Below are 20,347 nucleotides of genomic sequence, written 5' to 3' on the forward strand. Positions count from 1 at the left end.
AGGTTGTTGTCCGGTAATAATTTCAAAAGCGTTTTTATTTGTACTAGAGCTCTTTTGTGAATTGAAAAATAGTTGAGCAGCATCCAGAAGTTTCACCCAATTTTTCTGCATTCCGGTAACAAAATGGCGGAGATATTTCTCCAGCATGCCATTGAACCGCTCCATCTAGCCATTAGATTGCGAATGAAAACTTGAACTATGGCTCAGTTTGGACCCGAGGCACTTAAAGAGCTGAGTACAAAAGTTGCTAGTGAAGCGAGAATCGCGATTACTCACGATGTCTTTAGGCAGACCCCAATATTTGAAAACATGAGAGAATAAGAGTTGAGTTGTATCTCCTGCTGATATATATTGTGGGGCAGCTATAAAGGTAGCATACTTGGAAAACCGATCTAACAACTAAGATAGTTGTGAGATCTCCGACCTTAAGTAGCCTGGTGATGAAATCCAGTGAAACGCTTTCCCAAGGTCTCTTTGGAATAGGCAATGGCTCCAACAGGACTGTTTGTGTCAAGCGGTCTGACTTGTCTTTCTGGCATACAAAGCAGGTCTTTACATACCGAGCAACATCATCAGCCATTTGAGGCCAATAATAAGCACGGCGCAATAAGCCATACTGCATTTTTCACCTGGATGGTCGGCCCACAAAGTATCATGGCATTCCATCAGAAGAGTCCTTCGCAGATCTCTTCCTTTAGGAACATAAATTCGGTTCCCTTTCACTTTCAGGAACCCATCTTCCTTGTCCTACCAAGTCGACCAAATACTGTGTAGCGGGATCCTTTGGGAGTAGATCTTGTATCTGGTCTCTTATAATGGTGTCCACTTAGGTCCCCCTTAGGGTGGCGAGTAGGCACACCGACGCGAAGTCGTCCCTTCGACTGATCGCATCAGCAACTTGGTTGGTCTTCCCGCTCTGGTACTCCAGGTTGAAGTGAAATTCCGCTAGGAGTTCCTGCCAACTGGCATGTCGGCATTCAGCTTTGGCTGGGTCATGAAATGGCTAATAGTTGTGTTGTATGTCTTGACCACGAACGGGTTTCCCAGCAGATAGTGCCTCCAAAGGCGTAAGCAATGGATGACAGGCAATAATTCTTTTCGTGAGCGACATAGAGTCGTTCTGCATCCTTCAACTTCCAGCTCTCGTATGCCACTGGATGCCCCTCTTGTAGCAAGAATCTACCCAGAGCATAGTCAGAGTCATCAGTCTATACTTCGAATGGCTTGGCCAAATCAGGAAGGTCCAAGACGGGGCTACTAGACATAGCCGCTTTCAATGAGTTGAAGGCTCCCGCTCGCCTGGGACCCCAATCACAAGCCGTGACTTTCTTCATGAGTTCTTTCAATGGAAATGCAATGAGAGAGTAATCCTTCACAAATCACTGATAAAAGTTGCACAGGCCAAGGAACACCCTCAAGGCGTGGATATCCTTAGGCGGCGGCCAATCTATGAAGGCCTGAATCTTTTGTTGGTCCATATTTATCCACCCTTCCTCGATGACATGTCCGAGGAAGTCAATCTGTGTTTGGGCGAATGCGCACTTGGACAGCTTCACATACAATTTGTTCTCCCGCAGTCGAGCTAGGACCTTCCGCGGGTGCAGCAAGTGTTCCTCCGATGTATTGCTATATATCACAATGTCGTCCACGTAGACTACTTTGAACTCGTCGATGTACTCTCGGAAGACTTGGTTCATCAATGTGCAAAATGCGGTTGGAGCATTAGTCAAGTCGAATGGCATGACCAGGAAGTCGTACGACCCTTATCTTGTCACACAATTTGTCTTGTGTTCATCTCCTTCAGCAATTCGGACTTGCCAGTAACCTGTCTTCAAGTCTATTTTGGTGAACACAGTGACACCGCCCAATCTATTGAACAAGTCTACCATTAGCGGGATAGGGTACTTATTCTTCACGGTGATTTTGCTTAGGGTCCGATAATCCACACAGAGTCGTAGGGTGCAATCGTGTTTCTTTTGGAATAGCACAGGGGACCCATAAGGGGACTTGGAGGGCACAATGATCCATGTGTCTAGAATTTCCGTCAACTATCTCCGAAGCTCGGTGAGCTCGGGTTGTGACATTTTGTAAGGTGCCCATGCGGGTGGCTTCACACCCAGCACCAACTCAATCTCACGGTCAACAGTGCGCCTATGCGAGAGTCGCTTTGGCATTTCCTGTGGCATGACATCTTAAAACTCCAGTAGTATCTCCTTCATGGGTGCAGGAATGAGGCCCGAGGAGCGCTCCAGATCTTCAATACATAGGGTAGCCAGGAACATAGGTTCATGTCTTTTGACTCCCTTCTTCAACTTCAAGGCCGAGATGTTCTTAACGGCCATCTTTATGGTTGTGCAGGGAATAATACAAGGCTTGGCTCTGTTTGATCCTATCATCAGTAGCATGACGGCATAAGGCACTAAAATGGTGTTGGTTTGCCTCATGAATTCCAGCCCAACTATCAGCTCAAAGTCATCTATGATCACCATGCGCAAGTTGACTTTTCCTTCATAAGGACCAAGCTTCATTGGCACTCCTTTGTCTATTCCACCCACCGGTTGAGGCGGTAAGTTAATAGCCTTGACATGACCTCTGCCCTTCCCCACAACTAAACCAAGGTGTTCCACCTGAGTTGAGGTTAAGTAGTTATGAGTAGCGCCCGTGTCTATCATCGCCCGAAAGGGATTTCCATTAACGTTCATCTCGACGAACATCAAGGTCCTCCTTTGGTTAAGAGGAGTCCCCTCATCTGCCTTCTTTTTCCCTTTCTTGGTCGTCGGGCATGGGTCCTTCTTCTTATAGATACCAGCACTGGTCCCCGCTAAGGCCTAAAAATAGAACAAACAAGTGTATTGAAGGCACTTATTGGTTCGGTCTGTTCAGCATCTTCTGTGTCGTCATCCGTCCCATCATCAAAAAATTGATGGGCGTTCATCTGTGCATGCAGGCATACATTGTTCCAATGTGGCCCGCCGCAATGACGACATCTTGAAGGGGGTTTCCTCCCCATATTGTTCTTAAAAGATACAACACTATTGATGCATGAGGAAGGAGCCTTAGATTTGGTAGCACTCTGATCTCCTCCACTTTTGCTAGGGCCACCATTGCCAGGATGGCCCTCTTTGTATCCCCCTGGGATAGGCGGTTGAGGCCTATCCTTCCGAGCTTCCACTTGATAGTCCCCAAGGCATTCTGCTGCTTGGATCGCCTTGGGTAAAGTGTCTACTTTTTGTCTTTGTAGTTCCATACGGGCATAAGGTTTCAAACCTTCCAGGAATATGAAGAGTTTGTCTTTGTCCCCCATATCCCGTATATTCAGCATGAGCGCGAATAATTCTTGTACGTAATCTCGCACTGACTTGGCATGGCGGAGCTCCCATAACTTTCTCCATGTATTGTACTCAACATTTTCGGGGAAGAATTATAGGTGTATGAATGCCTTCAGTTCAGCCCATATCTTGAGAGTAACTTCATCGGCCCTGATGGCTTCGTATTTCACCCGCCACCATAGTTTAGCATCACCCTGAAGATACATGGCAGCAATTGCTGTCTTTTTCGCTTCTTCTAACTCCCCACGGCATCGAAGTACTGTTCGATGTTGAAGATGAAGTTCTCCACTTCTTTGGCACTCCTAGCCCCATTGTATGGTTTTGGCTCAGGAAACTTAAGCTTTTGTGGAACAGGGGTGAGGTTCACAGTAACCCCCGATATGGCTTTTGCCTCCTCGAAGTAGGATTGTAGTGCGGAATTGACAACATTGAGTTGGCCTATCAAGTTGTCTATAGTTTGCTGCATGGCAGTCACCCTGTCTGCCTCTTGTGCCCAGTAGGCTAAATCATCGGCACTCTCCTGTTGGAGGCCCTCGAATTTACCAAACATTTCGGCTGCCTCTATGGCTGCCGTTTGTCGGTCTCCCTTAGAGTCGCGACTGATGTTCGTAATGTCACCTTCCGCCTATCGCATTCTGCAGTCCAGGTCGCCCAACCTTTGCACTAAGTTGGTTCTTAGATCAGGCACCGTATCCATGATGGGTCGTAATACGTCAACCATCTCTTCGAGGGTCGTAATGTGGTCCCCATGATTCACCATGGTTAGAAATGGTGATAATGGCATTGTGTTCCCACATCCGATGTCGAGCCTAGGCTCTGAAACCAACTGTTACGCGGCACCATCCTGAGATTCCTTGGAAGGGCAACGTAAGGCTAAGCAACCGATGTCCGTATAGTTACTATCCGCCAACTGAGGGCCCTTCCATACGCTAGACGAGATTGTTAGTGTCGTACGAAAAAACCAATGTCAAGAGCAATTGAGAGAACAAAAAAGAGAATTGAGAATGAAAGAAAGTTTGATTGCATTAATGAAAGCTATTACAGAAAAGCAACACGGTATCGAGGGGAGAGACACCAGTACAGAGAATTGTTTGATTGCTTGATCCCCCCTAATAGTGCTTAAAAAAACAAATCAAAGTTACAGGACTGACCTAACTAAGCTAGAGAGACAAAATAAAAATACATGAAATAAAACTACTCTATATTTACAATAAAAAGGACTTAGATTCCTACAAAGTAGAAGTCGGTTTGTTGACAGCAACCTCGTCTTTAGCATCAAAGTCTGCGCATACGGCATTGTCTGCGCGCGCAGCACTGTCTTTCAGTGTTGCACTATCTGCCCGCGCGGCGTTGTTGGCATGTGGTTGGGCGCTGGTGAGGGCTATCGGTGGGGCAACATAGGCACATGAGCGCTTATCACTTGTCACGGCCAAGACCACGGGGTCGACCATGGCACTAGGTGTTGGGAGGCTTACTAGGACGCCATGGGGCGCGTCCAAGGGGTCATGGGACATGGCTGGAAAGTCGCCCATGGCAGTTATGACAGGTTTCAGACCACAAGTTTCAAAAGCTTTACAACCACACAAATGTTATGGCTTATTTAAGACCACATATCTCAAAAGTCTTTCCTGTTTAGTAAAGTTTGTGTCAAATCAAACTAAAATAATCTTTTTGAAATGGAGCGAGTAACCCTTTCAAATTAAACCAGATGTGTTTGTGTATGGGCTATTGGAATTAGACTTGGGCTTTCCAACCCCATGACAGTTGTTTGGTCGCTAAAATATCGAGTCAGATGCATGTCAAGCCCAATTCTTCAAAATCAATTCCTTATACCAAGTTGGGAGAATAATTCTAATACCATTACTAACATATAAAAATGGTTAGCGGTCATCCAACTAATTTTTAATTTCATAAGTTATTTATTTTTTGTTACTTAAAGTTGTGAAAGTTTATTATTGTCACTTAAAAATCACTATGACTCAAACCCTATTAAAATTTTACCAAAAATCTGACATGGTATAAATTTTAATGAGAAAAATCAATAAATACATGTCACATCAGCTTAAATGGATCATACCCAATTTAAACTCATTTTTTCTTAAACTCGATTTGACATGTAACCCAAATGGGTTAATAAAATTTCAGTAGTTTTTTGGGCTTATGAATGTTAGATGTTGCCAAAACATACTGTGGGTTTAGTAATTGGGAAAATTATCCAAACTGTCACTCTATAAATTTTCCCAACCAAAAATAGCCCAAAATAAAATATCTACTAAAAAAGCCCCAAATATCATTTTAAGCCGAAATAGTTTCATTTAATGTAAGTTTTTTTATATCCGTTATTTTTGTTTTACAGACATTGTTCTCTCTCATCTCTAAGTTTTCACTCTCTCTCTCTCTCTCTCTCTCTCTCTCTCTCTCTCTCTCTCTCTCTCTCTCATATATATATATATATATATATATATATATATATATATATATATATATATATTCTTTTGCTAAATTGAACCAAAATTGTTGAAATTGACAACAAAACAAGATACATTTGTTCCAGGTAATTTGCGTTTGGTTCCAGGTAATTTGGAGTAGAAAATATCTTGTTTTGTATATTTATTTTGGATTGCATGTATTTTTGGAGAAGCGATGTTGCTTTTTTTTAGGCTTTTGCGACTGAATTGTTTATATAAAGTTCATTGTAGGTATCTGTTATAGATGATTTTGTTAGTTTTGGTTGAGTTTTGTATCAATTTCTTCACAAAATTGTGTAACTGTTTGTTCGTATAAATGTTTTTAAAAAAATTTCTCATTCAGCGTAGTTTCAATTATGAAACAGAGCAATATGACAAGACAAACTCGCTCGATGAGTTCATCACCTTATCCAAAGCCGGTTTCAATAGAGAAATCGAGAAGCATGAGAAGACAAACTAGGTCGATGAGTTTATCTCCTTATTCAACCCCGGTTTTAGTTGAGAAATCGATTGATGAACGAAATATGGGAAGACAAAATCATTCTGATAGTGTAAAAGTGTTAGAATCTCGAAATGATGTTGTTGGACAATTTGAGAAAAAAGAGCAAAAGGGTTAGAGTATTTGGTGTTGAAGGTAAAAGAAAATGTGTCGTGGAGGACGAAATGAATTTGGGTGTCAAACCAAAAAAAAAAAAGTAAGGTTCAGAAGGCAAAAAAAGTTAAAATTCCTGACAAAGTTTGTAAGGTACATACAATTTCAATTATATTTTTTTCAATTGTTGAATCTTGTTTTAAAATTGGATTTAGTTTGTATTTGTTTGTTGTTAATTTGTATCATTTATTTATAGCCTTGGAAGCTTTATATTCCAGTTGGTGAGCCTTTTCCTGTTATTCATTGGACATCATACACTAATGTGGATATCGTATCAATTTTACAGTCAAAGTTGATTGATGTCCAGCTTCAAATATTTAGGGAAAGCTGTTGTGGCTATTTCTTTAATTTACCTCGAGTTGCTATCGAGGCACAACTAATTCGTTCTTTAATGTTTAGGTAGTTGGTCAAGGTAAGTGTGATCAAATTTATGTGAAATTGAATGACAAATGTGTTTTATGTTTTGGTCTTCGAAAATTTGGTGTTGTAAGTGGTTTAAACTATTGTGGCAATGAACATGTTGAGGGTAACTTCAGTAGACCCAATAGGTTGGTGGATACTTATTTTTCTGGTTTTGAAGCGGTATCAAAGAAGTCGCTTATTGATTGTTTTGAAAAGAAGAAATGGAAGTCTGATGAAGACGCAGTTAAGATTGCAATCATTTATTTCATAAAAATATTTTTAATATTCACTCAGGCTCAAAAGACATTTATAAGTAAACGTGATTTCCATCTTGTCGAGAGTGGTGAGTATGTGTCCTTTCCCTGGGGTAAGATTGCGTTTAGAGCTTTAATGAAGTCGATGAAGGACAAGTTGAGGGGAAAGTCTGAGTTTTATAGGATTGGTGGATTTCCTCTTGCACTACAGGTGTGGTTCTATGAATGTTGTACTGTAGTTGATAAAAATTTTGTTGTTCACATTGGAGATCATACATCACACATATTGAATTGGGAAATGATAGATAGGCCAACGCGTGAGGACTTCTCTACTAGTTTCTTCAATAACACAGGGAATAAGGTACCAGCTTTTATGTATTGATGGGTTATACATATATGATACACCGTAACTCATTGTGATACATCAAATATACAGTTTTTATACATCTTTGGTACATCTAGGGTTGAACCACTTTTTGTTACATTTGCAGTTTAAAAATATTTCTCCTAAAATTGAAGAGCTAAGGATATTTACTTTGCATGTTGAAGTTAACGATGAGTATCAGAAATATTTGACATCACGTAACAAGGGAAAACTTCATATTGATGATAGCGATGATTTTGTCAAGCCACCCTCGAAACAGATTAAGGAGCATGTCCCACCAAAAAAGGCGACGGGTGTCCAACCTGTTGATTATGACTGTGAGTTGCAGAAGTTGAAAGTTGATGTTAAACAGGTTTTTATTGGTCTTTTATATATATTTGTTTTTGAAAGTTTTGTTAAAAATGTATATTCAAAATCTATTATTTTTCTTACTCCTTCCGTTTCAATTTAGATTGGGTAGTTTGACTCAGCACGGAGTTTAAGAGAAAAAAAAGAATTTTGAAACTTGTGGTCTTAAAATCTTAAGGGATAAAAGCTTTGTGGGGCCACAACATTTGTGTGGTTATAAAAGCTTCCCATTAAGGGTAAAATGGGTAAAATAAAGAATTTAAAGTTGAATTATTTTCAAATTTAGAAATGTGTCATTTATTTTAGAACAGACTAAAAAGGAAAGTAGCTCATCTAATTTGAAATAGAGGGAGTATTTATTTCCTTTTATAGCTTCATAAGCAGTTAAAGTCCTTAATGGAACATATTTCTGATAAATTCAAGGAAATTTTTGAGTTGATAAATTTCAAGGTATGTGTTTCTTTTTCACTGTGTATTTCCTTTTATTTTTTAGTTAACTTACTATATCTTTTTTTTTAAAATAGCTTGGTGCAAGCGAAGATAAATATGGTGCACATCCAGAGGAAGACACCAGTGGTCGTCAAGACAATAATAATTTTGTGAGCAATATGGAGTTTGGTGGCAATGAAGATGTTGACATGGATGGTTGTAAGGTGTGTTTAGTTGTGCATTCTGCCCTTTTTCTTTTTCTTTTTTTTGTTGTTTTTGATAATTCGATTCTTTTTAAAACAAAATAGGTCTGTGGAAGTGAAGGCAAAGATGTTCCACATTCTCAAAGAGATACCAGTTTGCATCATCGTAACAACATTGTGCTCGATGAAGCAGATCGGTTAGGTGTCAATATCATGGAAGAATCTTCTAGTGGTGTCCATATCACGTTCATTGCTAAAGTAACTTTCACACCAAATGTAGCGCATGTTGGCACTATTGGTGAGACTGCAGATGAGGCGACATGGGAGATGGAGGCAGAATCTGAGAAAGAAATGGTTCCCAAATCTCAAACCGGCATTGTTTGTGTGACTGCAAGTGTTGATGAGGCGGTAGGGGAGATGAAGGAACAATCTGAGAAAGAGGTTCTTGAATCTCATATTATTCTGTACCATCCTGAATTACTTCCTGAAGTTTCACCGCAAATTGAAAAAAGAAGAGATGTCATGCAAAGATCGTGCAGTCGTATTTGATTCAGGATCCAGTAGTGGTGGCGTTGCAGCAAAAGAAAAAAACTAAATTTATGTTGTTAAGCATCCTTTTCAAAGCAAAATCGGAACTCACGTTAACAGTTCTTTGTTGAATGTATTTGTTGCGTGGGTCAAAGAAGGGAAGTGTAGAAAGAAGTATGTTACTTCTGAGTTTTGTTCAGTTTTATATTTTAATATATTGTCATTTATAGCATTATTTTATATCAAATCACTATATCTCTTTTGTGTATATATGTTACCATGAATGAAATTTACCCGAACCATGTTAGTAAACTCAATCTTGCTTATGATCTTGGTGTATATCTTGTTGAAGACAAAAATTAGTTTCATACTTTGGCATATAATGGTCAGCCTTTGGATGACTCGGTATGTAAGAAGTTACTTTTTTTAAAATAAAAAAAAAAATTTAAGTGAGTCTACACGTGATCAGCCCTCTTAAGTTAGAGAAGATTATTAAATGCTATCTTGCGTGGCACAAGAGAAGTAGTCAGCATCCATTTTCCTTTGTTTCCTGTGAATTTGATTTGAAAAAGCGTAGCTGCTTAAAGCTTACCAGTTGTGATGATTTCTACTGTCACATCTGGAATAGTGACTACATATGGAACTTTCTTTTGACCTCTAAGGCCTAAGTTAGACGAAACACACCTCTATTAGTGTAATACTTATCCTAATTATTGAAATGCATCTCCGAAGGAGATAAATGAATTTTAATTTTTTGAGGTTTGCCTATGATAACTCTAATGAAAAGAGAGACCACGGAATTGATTGACGCAAATTTGTCATCATTTGGTTACCTATTTTATACTATTACAGTGATTAATTATTTATTATGTTTTATTTCTGCACATTGATGTTTTGTTCTATTTGAGGAAGAAGAGGAAGTATAACAAAGATCTACCCGTAACATTCACCACCATATATTGGTACTTTGACGAGAAAATTAATGAGTTATGGCAGGCGTTTATTGATACAGGTAGAGATAGTGAAGTGTGCAATCTGAAACATGTCATTGCAGAGTATATTCAAGGGTATGTCTTGGATGCCAATGTTTCATGGCACACTGTAGAGCACGTCTTAATGCCAATTAATATTGTGGAATAATGGCATTAGATAATGGCTATGATATCCTTCAAGGATAGGTGCATGTATGTGTATGACTTTATGCGCAGTGGAGCTGCTCATCAAGCCAAAGTTCATAATACAATGCGCAAGTATTCTGTGTTGCTACCTCATTTTTTCGTGCACACATATTTTTATTTAAACAAAAAAGATATCAATTGGCGCACTGGTGTCTACAAATCAAAGGGCTTGATTACCCCATTTGATATAAAACTGGTTGAATGACTGCCTTAACAAGTCGCTTGTATGAATTTTTTTCAACACAATCTATTTTTTTTAGATTCTGCAGTTTGATAATTATTGTTATTTTTATTTTTATAGTGATTGCGGTGTATTTGCGGCATCATTTGCCGAGTATTTCATTAAGGTCAAGACACCTCCTAAAATATTCAATGCTTATGCACACCAGCGCAGATTTGATGCTCTCTTGTGGGATTATGCTAGAAAGAAGATGGAATTGAATGCGCAACGTGATGATGAGATTATTGGCCAACATAATAAGTTACGAAAGCGGAAGAAGTAGTTACCGTTGTCATTATTGTAGGATGAACTCAATAATTTAGTTTTGTATTGTGTTCTGTTATGTTGTCATTGTAGTAAGACGAATCAAATTTATTTGTGTTTGAATTTTATGAATAGTTTTAAGATTTGTACGGCAAATAAGATATCTACTCTGTTATAAAGGTTTAATGAGTTTTAGTGCAATATTGGAGTATTGCAGTTTAGTTTATTTTGGTATTTTTTCCCTTGACTATGTGTTGTGAATTCAAGATATGAAAAATATACAGTAGTTTCTGATACATTACTTCTTCCAGATACACACATGATACACATATAATGCAGATATGATACACGTATGATACACATATGATACATAGATGATAGATTCGTTTTGGGTTGCTGCATAGTTAGTTTCTTCACAATGAGTTCTGCAGTTTGTTTGGTTTCCAAATATGTATTGATGAAGCCGCACTCTTATTTGCAAATTTCTAAACTTATTTGCACAGTTTTCTAGCTGCTACGACTGTTTTTCATTAGTTAGCTTTGCTATTACACAAATACAGACATGAGTAAGAGACGATACACAAAGATACATATGTGATACACAAGAGATATAAATATGAAACATAGTTGATACAACTTTTTTAATCAAATAGATGTATAATTTATCGATACATATGTGATATACAAGAGATACAAAGATGATACATAGCTGATACAACTTCTTTTTTAATCAAACATATGTATAATTTACTGATACACAAAAGATACATAGGTGAAAAACAAAAGATACAAATATGATACATAGCTAATACAACTTATTTTTTAATCAAACAAATGTATAATTTAAAAAATACACTTGCAACATGATTTTAAATGATAGATCAAATATTTATTTATATCTAAAATTCAAATGACATTCTACATTGATACAGTTCTTGATATATTGAGTTCTTCTAAATCTCTATGATATTCAGTAATGTAAAATAACAAGTAATTCTAAGTTTGACATCTTTCATCCTCTCTTTGGATTATTTCTACAAGTTTTTCTGTTGTGACCTTCTTCGCCACATTGTCCACATGAAATCGACCTTTTTCGTTCCCTTTCAGATATTGGCTTGCACCTCCCCTTCCTTGGACTTCCTATTGATTTAGTCACGTCTGGTGGAAAACCTTTTCATCTAGAACTTCTGTAGGAATATTCCATGTGCTTTCATCAGGAATCGGATAAATTGAAATTTCATAGGTCTTCAATAGGTACTACCTGGTGTAGTACACCGAGCAATACTCAATGTGATCAATGTATTTGTATTTTAATACTGTCGAAGCATGTGCACATAGCATCTCATCCAACTGAAACCTTCTACAGCTGCAAGTTCAATCTTTTCGGAACACCATTCTCTACTTACCCTTGTCAAGTACTGAATATAAGTAACTCGTCGAAGGGGTCACCTACAAAATTTATCAACTATCATTAGTGGTGACAAAGAAGATGCCCTCAAAATGCATATACTAGAGAGCCTACAAGATTCACAATAGCTTAATATCATGTCAAACCAACTAATATTTCAGCAGTGGGGTAGGTATAGATGCTACATTAAATTGAAAGCCTTATATACATGTTGGTAGTCACCTAAAAGTTGAACAGTATGCTTACATAATGACTAATTTCTCGCATGCCCCAAAAGAAACGGAGAATGGAGGTAGACCAACCAGCTTTGAAAAGAAACAGAAAACTTGAAGCCTTGGGTAACAGAGATAAGACCCTTTATTACTTGAACACTATAATATTACTTTTGTGCAAACAATGAATATTAGAAAATGTTAGCTTTAATCAATTTGGTCTCCCAGCGTCGTGCAGGTTGACACTAGTTTAACAGAAGCACATAAAGGGTTCAAGATATAACAGATCCGTGAATTCGGCATGATTACTTATTATATACATAAGTATCTACAGATTCTAGTCATACCTTCATCCGATATGACAATTCGAGATTGTCCATCAGCATTGTATCATATTTTTTTTCAAGATCAGTAAATGACTCTATTGCATTATTTTGGTTCCAGCAAAGGCAGTACTGGGAGTTCCCTAGCAGTCTTGAGCGCTGCATTAATCGACTCCGCAATATTTGAAGTCATTGTCAATGTTCTGTTGACAATGGCATGTGCTCTGGACTATCTTTCATACCCAACGTTGATTAAGTAATCTTTGACCCTCTTATCAATTCTCTCTACATATGCCATGTGGTAAACAAACTTCTCGACTCTGTATGCTTTGGCCATAGCAAAGAATATGTCTTTGAGCTACAAATGGTTCTTCTTGTAAATATTTTTACATTATTCCATAGATGCCATATGCAAACACAGTGAGGCACTTGTGGATTCAATGTTTCCGCTGCCTTTTCAATACCTTCATGTATGTCCGTGACTATGCACATTCTCTCCCTTTCCCCAAATACATCCTTGAACGTCGCGAAAAATCACTTTCAGGAAGCATTATTCTCTGATTCTACTATGGCATATGCGAGTGGTAGGATACTACCTAATAAATTGAATCATTATATATATATATATATATATATATATATATATATATATATATATATTTGTATTATTATTCTTATTTTTACCTGTTGGATCTTGTGTAGATGCTATCAATAATGTTCCTTTGTATGTCGATTTAAGAAAGGTTCCATCTACAACAATAATCGATTTGCAATATTGCCATCCTTTTATATACGGATATAGTGCAACAAAAGCATACATGAACAGGTCTTACTTTGCTTTTTCAAACTTACCACCGATATAGGATTTGTAAGAACCAGCATATAAAAGTAGCTTGGCAGCTTTTCATATGATTCGCTCGGGTTCCCTCTCAGTAGTTGAACTGCATATTCCTTCGATATCCATGCTTGCATTGTGTATCAGAAGACTGTCGATAAGTTTTGCAGTAGCTTGACGTTGTGCGTAAGATCTGTCTTTCAGCGGGCATGAGTGCAATTTGCTGAAATTTCTAACCTTGAAAAGTTTTACTTTTTTCAGGCTCGAAGACTTAAAACAACAATTGCAGTTGTTGTTGATGCATACTAGGCAGTACCTACGACAAGAATATAAACTTTTCCATCAATAAACAGACGACATGAAATACAATGATATATAATGATAAATACTGACATCAACAATACTAGATGAAAAAATACAACGACTATACAGTACTACACGGTGACAACCACAACTTAAAAGTGTACAGCAACAGACTTACAAGCAACAACTTATTTTCTGCATAATTATGCTTCTAACATCAACTACGATATACATTGATATACATAATAATATAGTAAATATTTTGATACGTGCTTTCACTTGATATATGCGCCTTAAACTGAAATTTTTCCTTTACTGTCAAGTGCTCCATGACTTTGACTATCGTAACCTTGTCTTTATAAATTTGACCTTCTTCTACATCTATGTGTTGAGGGTCAGTTGTTATTATATTTTCATCAGATTATGTATCTTGTCGGTCTTCTCCATCCTCAAACTCAATCATATTAATTGTATCATCATTGTATCTCTCCTGTATAACTGAGCTTTGTACACATTCTGAGGAAATCACAACAGAATTTGAATTATAGCAGATCATGTCCATATCTTTTTCACTCGATATTATACAAAGAGGATACATTGTAACTTCCGAGCTTTTTTCAGCTCAAGATATACACATACACCCATATTATTATGTATCACTATTGGTGGAGAACCGTTTTGGACAGTGTACTTGGTTTAATAACATTCAATGAAATATCTATCATAAGCTGTTTTAAAATCACGTTTACAAAATCTTCAAAACTTATATTTGGAGTAAGTATTACAGCTAGAGTGTACATAAGTCGGGTTGGTTCGGGTTTTTCAATTATCAAACTAAACCAATTTTCTTGGATTTTTAAATCTATAAACCAAACCAACAAAAGTCAGATTTTTCAATCTCGGTTTTTCTCGGGTTTTTCTATTTTTTTGGAAAAACAAATCCCGATAAAATCTTCATAGCATAAATATATATAATGTGTTCTCTAATATTTCTTAGGTCCTAGTAGGATAAAACTATATAAGATATTTTCCAAGAAAATAATACAAAATAATGTGAGATGATTCATGATTATACTAAAATACTCAACAAGTCGCATAAAATAAATATTGTTAATTAATAAGACATAATGAAAATAAACATAATCTAAAATTACTAAGTCATGCTAAAATAAGTACTAAGTATTAATTACATGACTAAATAATGATAAAAATAAGTTATGCATTTTCACTATCTAAACCAATGCAAAACTAAAAGAATAAATATACAATACTATTGTCATTCCTACTTCATAGTATTGATTGATTTTCTTTAGCATTAGTATTGATTTATTTTGCTTTGGGCTTTATTTGAGTCACTAACTTTTATGAGCTATAAAACATATTTGACCATTCAAAAATTCTAAGTTCTAGTTTAAAATAGTACATTAAAAGAGTGAATTATGAAAAAGTTTAAAAAATAGTTATAAATTACATTATAATAATTATTTTTATGTATAAAATATTTTTAAAATTTGTATACATGTAAGGTCGGATTGGTTTGGTTTCGGTTTATCTTTTTCTAGTAAAAACCAAACCAAACCAATTATGGTCGAATTTTATTTTCTAACACCAAACCAAATCAAACCAAACCATAGTTAGGTTTTTTTCTCGGTTTGACTCGGATTATCGGTTTGATGCAGTTTATCGGTTTCCTTTGTACACCCCTAATACAGCATCGACATTGTAATCCACAAAACTGTTGTCAACATTCTATCAGCCACCATATTGAATAAAATTGGTAAATTTGCCATTGAAGTAGCAGAAATTAGGTCAAAACTCACTAATTCCTTGATTGATTTTGATTGTAGTTCGTAGTTCCTTCATCAAAGCTGTATCTACAGAGAAATCGTGAAATGAAATTGCTGCTTCAACAGTGAAATTGATCGATTTTTGAGAGAAATTTGGAGCTACTTTTGAGAATTTTTTGGGAGAGAATGTCGTGATTTACATGTCACGACCCAAAATCCAAAAAGGTCGTGATGGCGCCGGACACCACTGTCAGGCAAGCCAACCATAATCAATTAACTTAATTACCCTTTTTAGTATTTTTGAAATAAAAATTTCTTCAATGAAATTGTAAAGATAAAACTCCCAAAAATCGCCTAAATTCGAGCTCCAAATTGTTAAAAAATGGAAAATAGGACGAAGTCCCATTTTCAGAACTTAAACTCTCTGCCCAGCGATTTCTTCTACGCGATCGTGAACTTCCTCACGCGACCGCGTAGCAAAAATGTTTTATGCCCAAACATTAACCCTACGTGATCGCATCAAGTCACACGCGATCGTGATGCACCAGGTTCTGACTCTACGCGATCGCATCCCTCTTCACGCGATCACGTAGCACAAACGCGTGGCCCAACATCCTCTCAAATTTCCCCTACGCGATCGCAAACAATGCCATGCGATTGCGATACACACATTGTCTAATCCTACGCGATCGCGGACGTGTCCACGCGATCGTAGTGAACAAATTCACAGCTGCCCAAATTAACCATACGCGATCGCAACCCCATTCAGGCGATCGCGTAGAATAAATCCACCTCTGCCTAAATTACTCTACGCGATCGCAGACCAACTTACGCGATCGCGTATAAGGATATCAGAAGAAAATACCAGAGTTATCAGCAGTTTTCCAAAGGCCAAAAGTGATCCGTTAGTCGTCTGAAACTCACCCGAGCCCCTCGGGACCTCGACCAATTATACCAACAAGTCCCTAAACATCATACGAATTTAGTCGAACCCTCAAATCACACCAAACAACGCTAAAACCACGAATCATCCCCCAATTCAAGCTTAATGAAACTTAAGATTTCCAACTTCTACATTATGTACCGAAACCTATCAATTCAAGTCTGATTGACCTCAAATTTTGCACACAAGTCATAAATGACATAACGGAGCTATGAAAATTTTTGGAACTGGATTCCGACCCCGATATCAAAAACTCAACTGCCCGGTCAAACTTCCAAACTTAAATTCTTATTTTAGCCATTTCAAACCTAATTTAACTACGGACTTTCAAATAAAATTTCTGAACACACTCCTAAGTCCAGAATCACAATACGAAGCTATTGGAACCGTCAAATCTCAGTTCCGGGGTTATTTTCTCAAACTTCCACAGTCCACAACCAAATGAACTGAGCGCCCTCCAGGCATAAATTCTCGAAGCAGCGATATTACCACAATCTTTATACTTGGTTTCAATCTTCACTCAATAAAGTGACTACATGTCACTCTTACACAATCTTTCTGTGAGACACGCTCCCACGACCTTCCGTACCAGGTAACAAGTTTGCGCATCCATGCTACCGGTTACACTAATGCTGTAAAGCATATCAAGAATCCACAAATCAATACACAAGGTCTCTTACACCTGACATTGACCTTAGATGATGCCAAAAATAATACCATCTTACTTTAAACATCTAAATCCATTTCCTGCTCATTCGAGCTCATGACATCCTTGTCAACACCGAACCGAAATCTTAAATCCTCAACTTTCGAATCCCATGCTACTTAGTGCACTTAACCATGCCAATGCGCAGGAGTACAAGAATTCCATCATAACTCCCGAACCACTAATAGGGTAAACACTTCATCATATAGAAACCTTCTCCTTAACTCATTTTAAGAGAACCATTGCAACACGTGACTGAATTCCCATATCCGTAGAAAATACCAACCTCAAGTAGTGGTCTAAACCACCATAATTCTTCTGGGATCCCTCTACACATAACATGTCATAATACTTGAATTCCTCCAAATAAAATCAATTATGGCGGTCGTCAAGCCTCGTATGTACCGCCACAAATCACATGCATAATTCAATATGCTGAAGGAACTGATCATTGCCACCATCGTGCTGATTCAACCATTGTTAGTCGATCCGTCTTTTCTCAATTTACTCTCAACTTGCCTTAGAAATAATAATAGCACCATTCATTACATCACAAACTCAAATCCGCACTCATACCAAGTGACCTTATTTCACGAGACCATGCTATTTCAAAACCCACTAATTATCTCATATCCCTTCTTGTGCGCACTTTTTACATCTTCAATTGGTACACTCATTCTGATACTTCTTTTATGAATCCGAAGTTATTTTATTCCGTTTCTCTATTTCTACACAACAACCTGAAGATAACGCAGAGTACTCCAAGCCCCGTTTCATAATCTGCTGCAAAAGCTCGATACTCAACCATACTATGAACTCGAAATCCTTAGACATCGCACTTTAAATTTTTGAACCCGCTAAGACTATTATTGAGAGTCACTTGCTCTGACTTGCTCCCAAACATGATCAACTACAAGGCCCTCCTAGCACATGGACACTTTCTCAAGGAAACACCCGACTGTCTCACTTTCCCTATGCATTACATCTACACAAAGCATAAACTCTAAGTCTTCCATAACATGAATATGAATCGATAAGGCCAAATATGGCACACATTCCCCAAATCCTTTGCTAAAATTACCACTGGTGTTTTCTTCCCTTAGTTGCAATGACCCACCAATACACAGATAACTAGGAACCTCACAAATAGACAACTATGAAATCTAATTGTAGATGGTGGGGCTCTCCCACTTAGCTTGAAGCTACAATTACATAACTCTGGAATCCACCGAGATTCTTTCTTCATCGTTGACATGATCCTGCACACGCAACTTGCCAAATTTCTCGAAAACCTTCTATTAACCTTTAATAACACTCCGAACCACTGGCCATATTTACATATTAAATCTCTTACTGGGTAGCCAATAGAATTCTTCGCAGAGGCTTCGTCAACACCATGCGGCCGCTAACCCGCTCAAAGGAGATAACCCACCTGTGGAAATTACATGCTGACATATTCCAACGTCGCTGCACTGAGTGCAATTACTACGAAATCAGAAGATCATCCTGAGTCCAGGCTCATTCACCAGTTGCACCAGTCCGTTCACTCCTCATGGACGTCAACTAGAGGTGCGACAATACCTTCCAATCCAAAGTCATGTTGTATCCTTCTTCATATAAAGCAACTCACTCCTGTTGTATCCAATCTTTCTCAATATAGAAGCAAATATTACAACTTAAGTCCGTAGACCTAGTCATTGTCCATTCTACATCCCAAATTACTCCAAACGTTCCTTAAGATGTGTAATCATCCTACCACGTAACCCATGTGCTACCTTGGCACTCTCTCACTTTGGTCAACCATCTCCTTTAAGTAACTACTCTGCTTCTGTTTTCTTACACTTCGCCTTTTCGGAGCCTAACCACCGCAAGGCACCTACCACATGTCCTTCCTCATCCTTCACTGCCTAGTTGTTGTTTTTACTCAAAATCTGTCTCTATATCACTTGAACCAATAGCTCGTTACCAACTTTAAACCTTTCTGACGATCATCCTTCTTGAGACATCAACACTAGAAACGCTGCTTTGATCCTGAATCACTGCACACCGCGATCTCTAACAACTATTTCCCTTATACAAATTCCTAACACCCCGTCGTAAAGGCGAGTTGAAGAAAACTATAACACCGGTGAACCTTAACACATTTTACAAGGCGATGATACCACATCAAAATTGAGAACTCTACCATACTCGAAAATATCAGGCTTCGTTACTCTATCAACCCCAAACCTGAACATTCATAGCCCGATTGCCTTTTTCTCTGCTGGAAATAAAACATGGAACCTCTGAATCATGTACTGAGAAAAACCTTATTTCAAGTCGTTTACTGCCCTGACACATAGACAGCCATTCTACCATTACAAAAACACTATGTGATAAATACGCATGAATCGTCATAATAATCAATGCCAAATCTCAAAACCTTAGGTAGTACTGATACTTAATTTGAAATGACAGAGCGGCCTTTCGTAAGGCGACGACAATAGCCCAATTAATTACACAGGGAGGAGCATCATGTACTACATCTGTAGTACCATAAAACAATTTCCTCGATCCCCAATTTATAACAAGCACTTCACGTCGCATAAGATTGAATAGGAAGGAAATGTAGGCATAATAACTCTAAAGGAGACTCTGTTAGCTGTGGATCGTAATATAGAATGCAACTCACCTATGTCTCCACAATTATTAACCACACCTCTGCGCCCACAAGGCCGCTATACATATATATACCTGCATAATAAAATGTGCAGCAAGTGCAGTATGAGTACAAAAATAACGTGTACCCAGTAAGTATCAAGCCTAATCTCGAAGTGATAGAGACGAGACAGCCGACTTTGACACTCACTATGGTCAATAATAATAATTGAAATAAATTGTAATTATTCAAATCAACATGGTTCACATAGTTAACAATAATTTTATTCAATTAGCAGAAATAATAAAAATCCTTCAAATGCAATAATTTTCCAATTTATTTATTTAAATCATGCAATTTCAATAAAACTTCCAATTTATCAAATAGCTTTACAAGTTGCAATTCAATTTCAATAAACTTTTAATTTATAAATTAAATCTCATTTACAGGAATAATAATTAATTCCTTAACAAGCAAGAATAATAATTCATTAAATTCCAAGGATTTTTCAATTTATCAATTAGCTTCGCAA

The 20,347-nt window shown here is 37.6% G+C and overlaps 1 protein-coding gene across 1 annotated transcript; it reads left to right on the top strand.

Annotated features, from left to right (window-relative positions):
* The first annotated feature begins 6,556 nt into the window (after positions 1-6,556).
* Positions 6,557-9,230, top strand: LOC104091462 (uncharacterized). The gene is made up of 4 exons (XM_070195001.1): positions 6,557-7,466; positions 7,597-7,842; positions 8,363-8,491; positions 8,576-9,230. The coding sequence occupies exons 1-4, from the start codon at positions 7,242-7,244 to the stop codon at positions 9,017-9,019; spliced, it is 1,044 nt and encodes a 347-aa protein (XP_070051102.1). The 5' UTR covers positions 6,557-7,241; the 3' UTR covers positions 9,020-9,230.
* The last annotated feature ends 11,117 nt before the right edge of the window (positions 9,231-20,347 follow it).

Source organism: Nicotiana tomentosiformis, chromosome 2, assembly GCF_000390325.3.
Source record: "Nicotiana tomentosiformis chromosome 2, ASM39032v3, whole genome shotgun sequence".
Classification (NCBI taxonomy): Eukaryota; Viridiplantae; Streptophyta; class Magnoliopsida; order Solanales; family Solanaceae; genus Nicotiana; species Nicotiana tomentosiformis.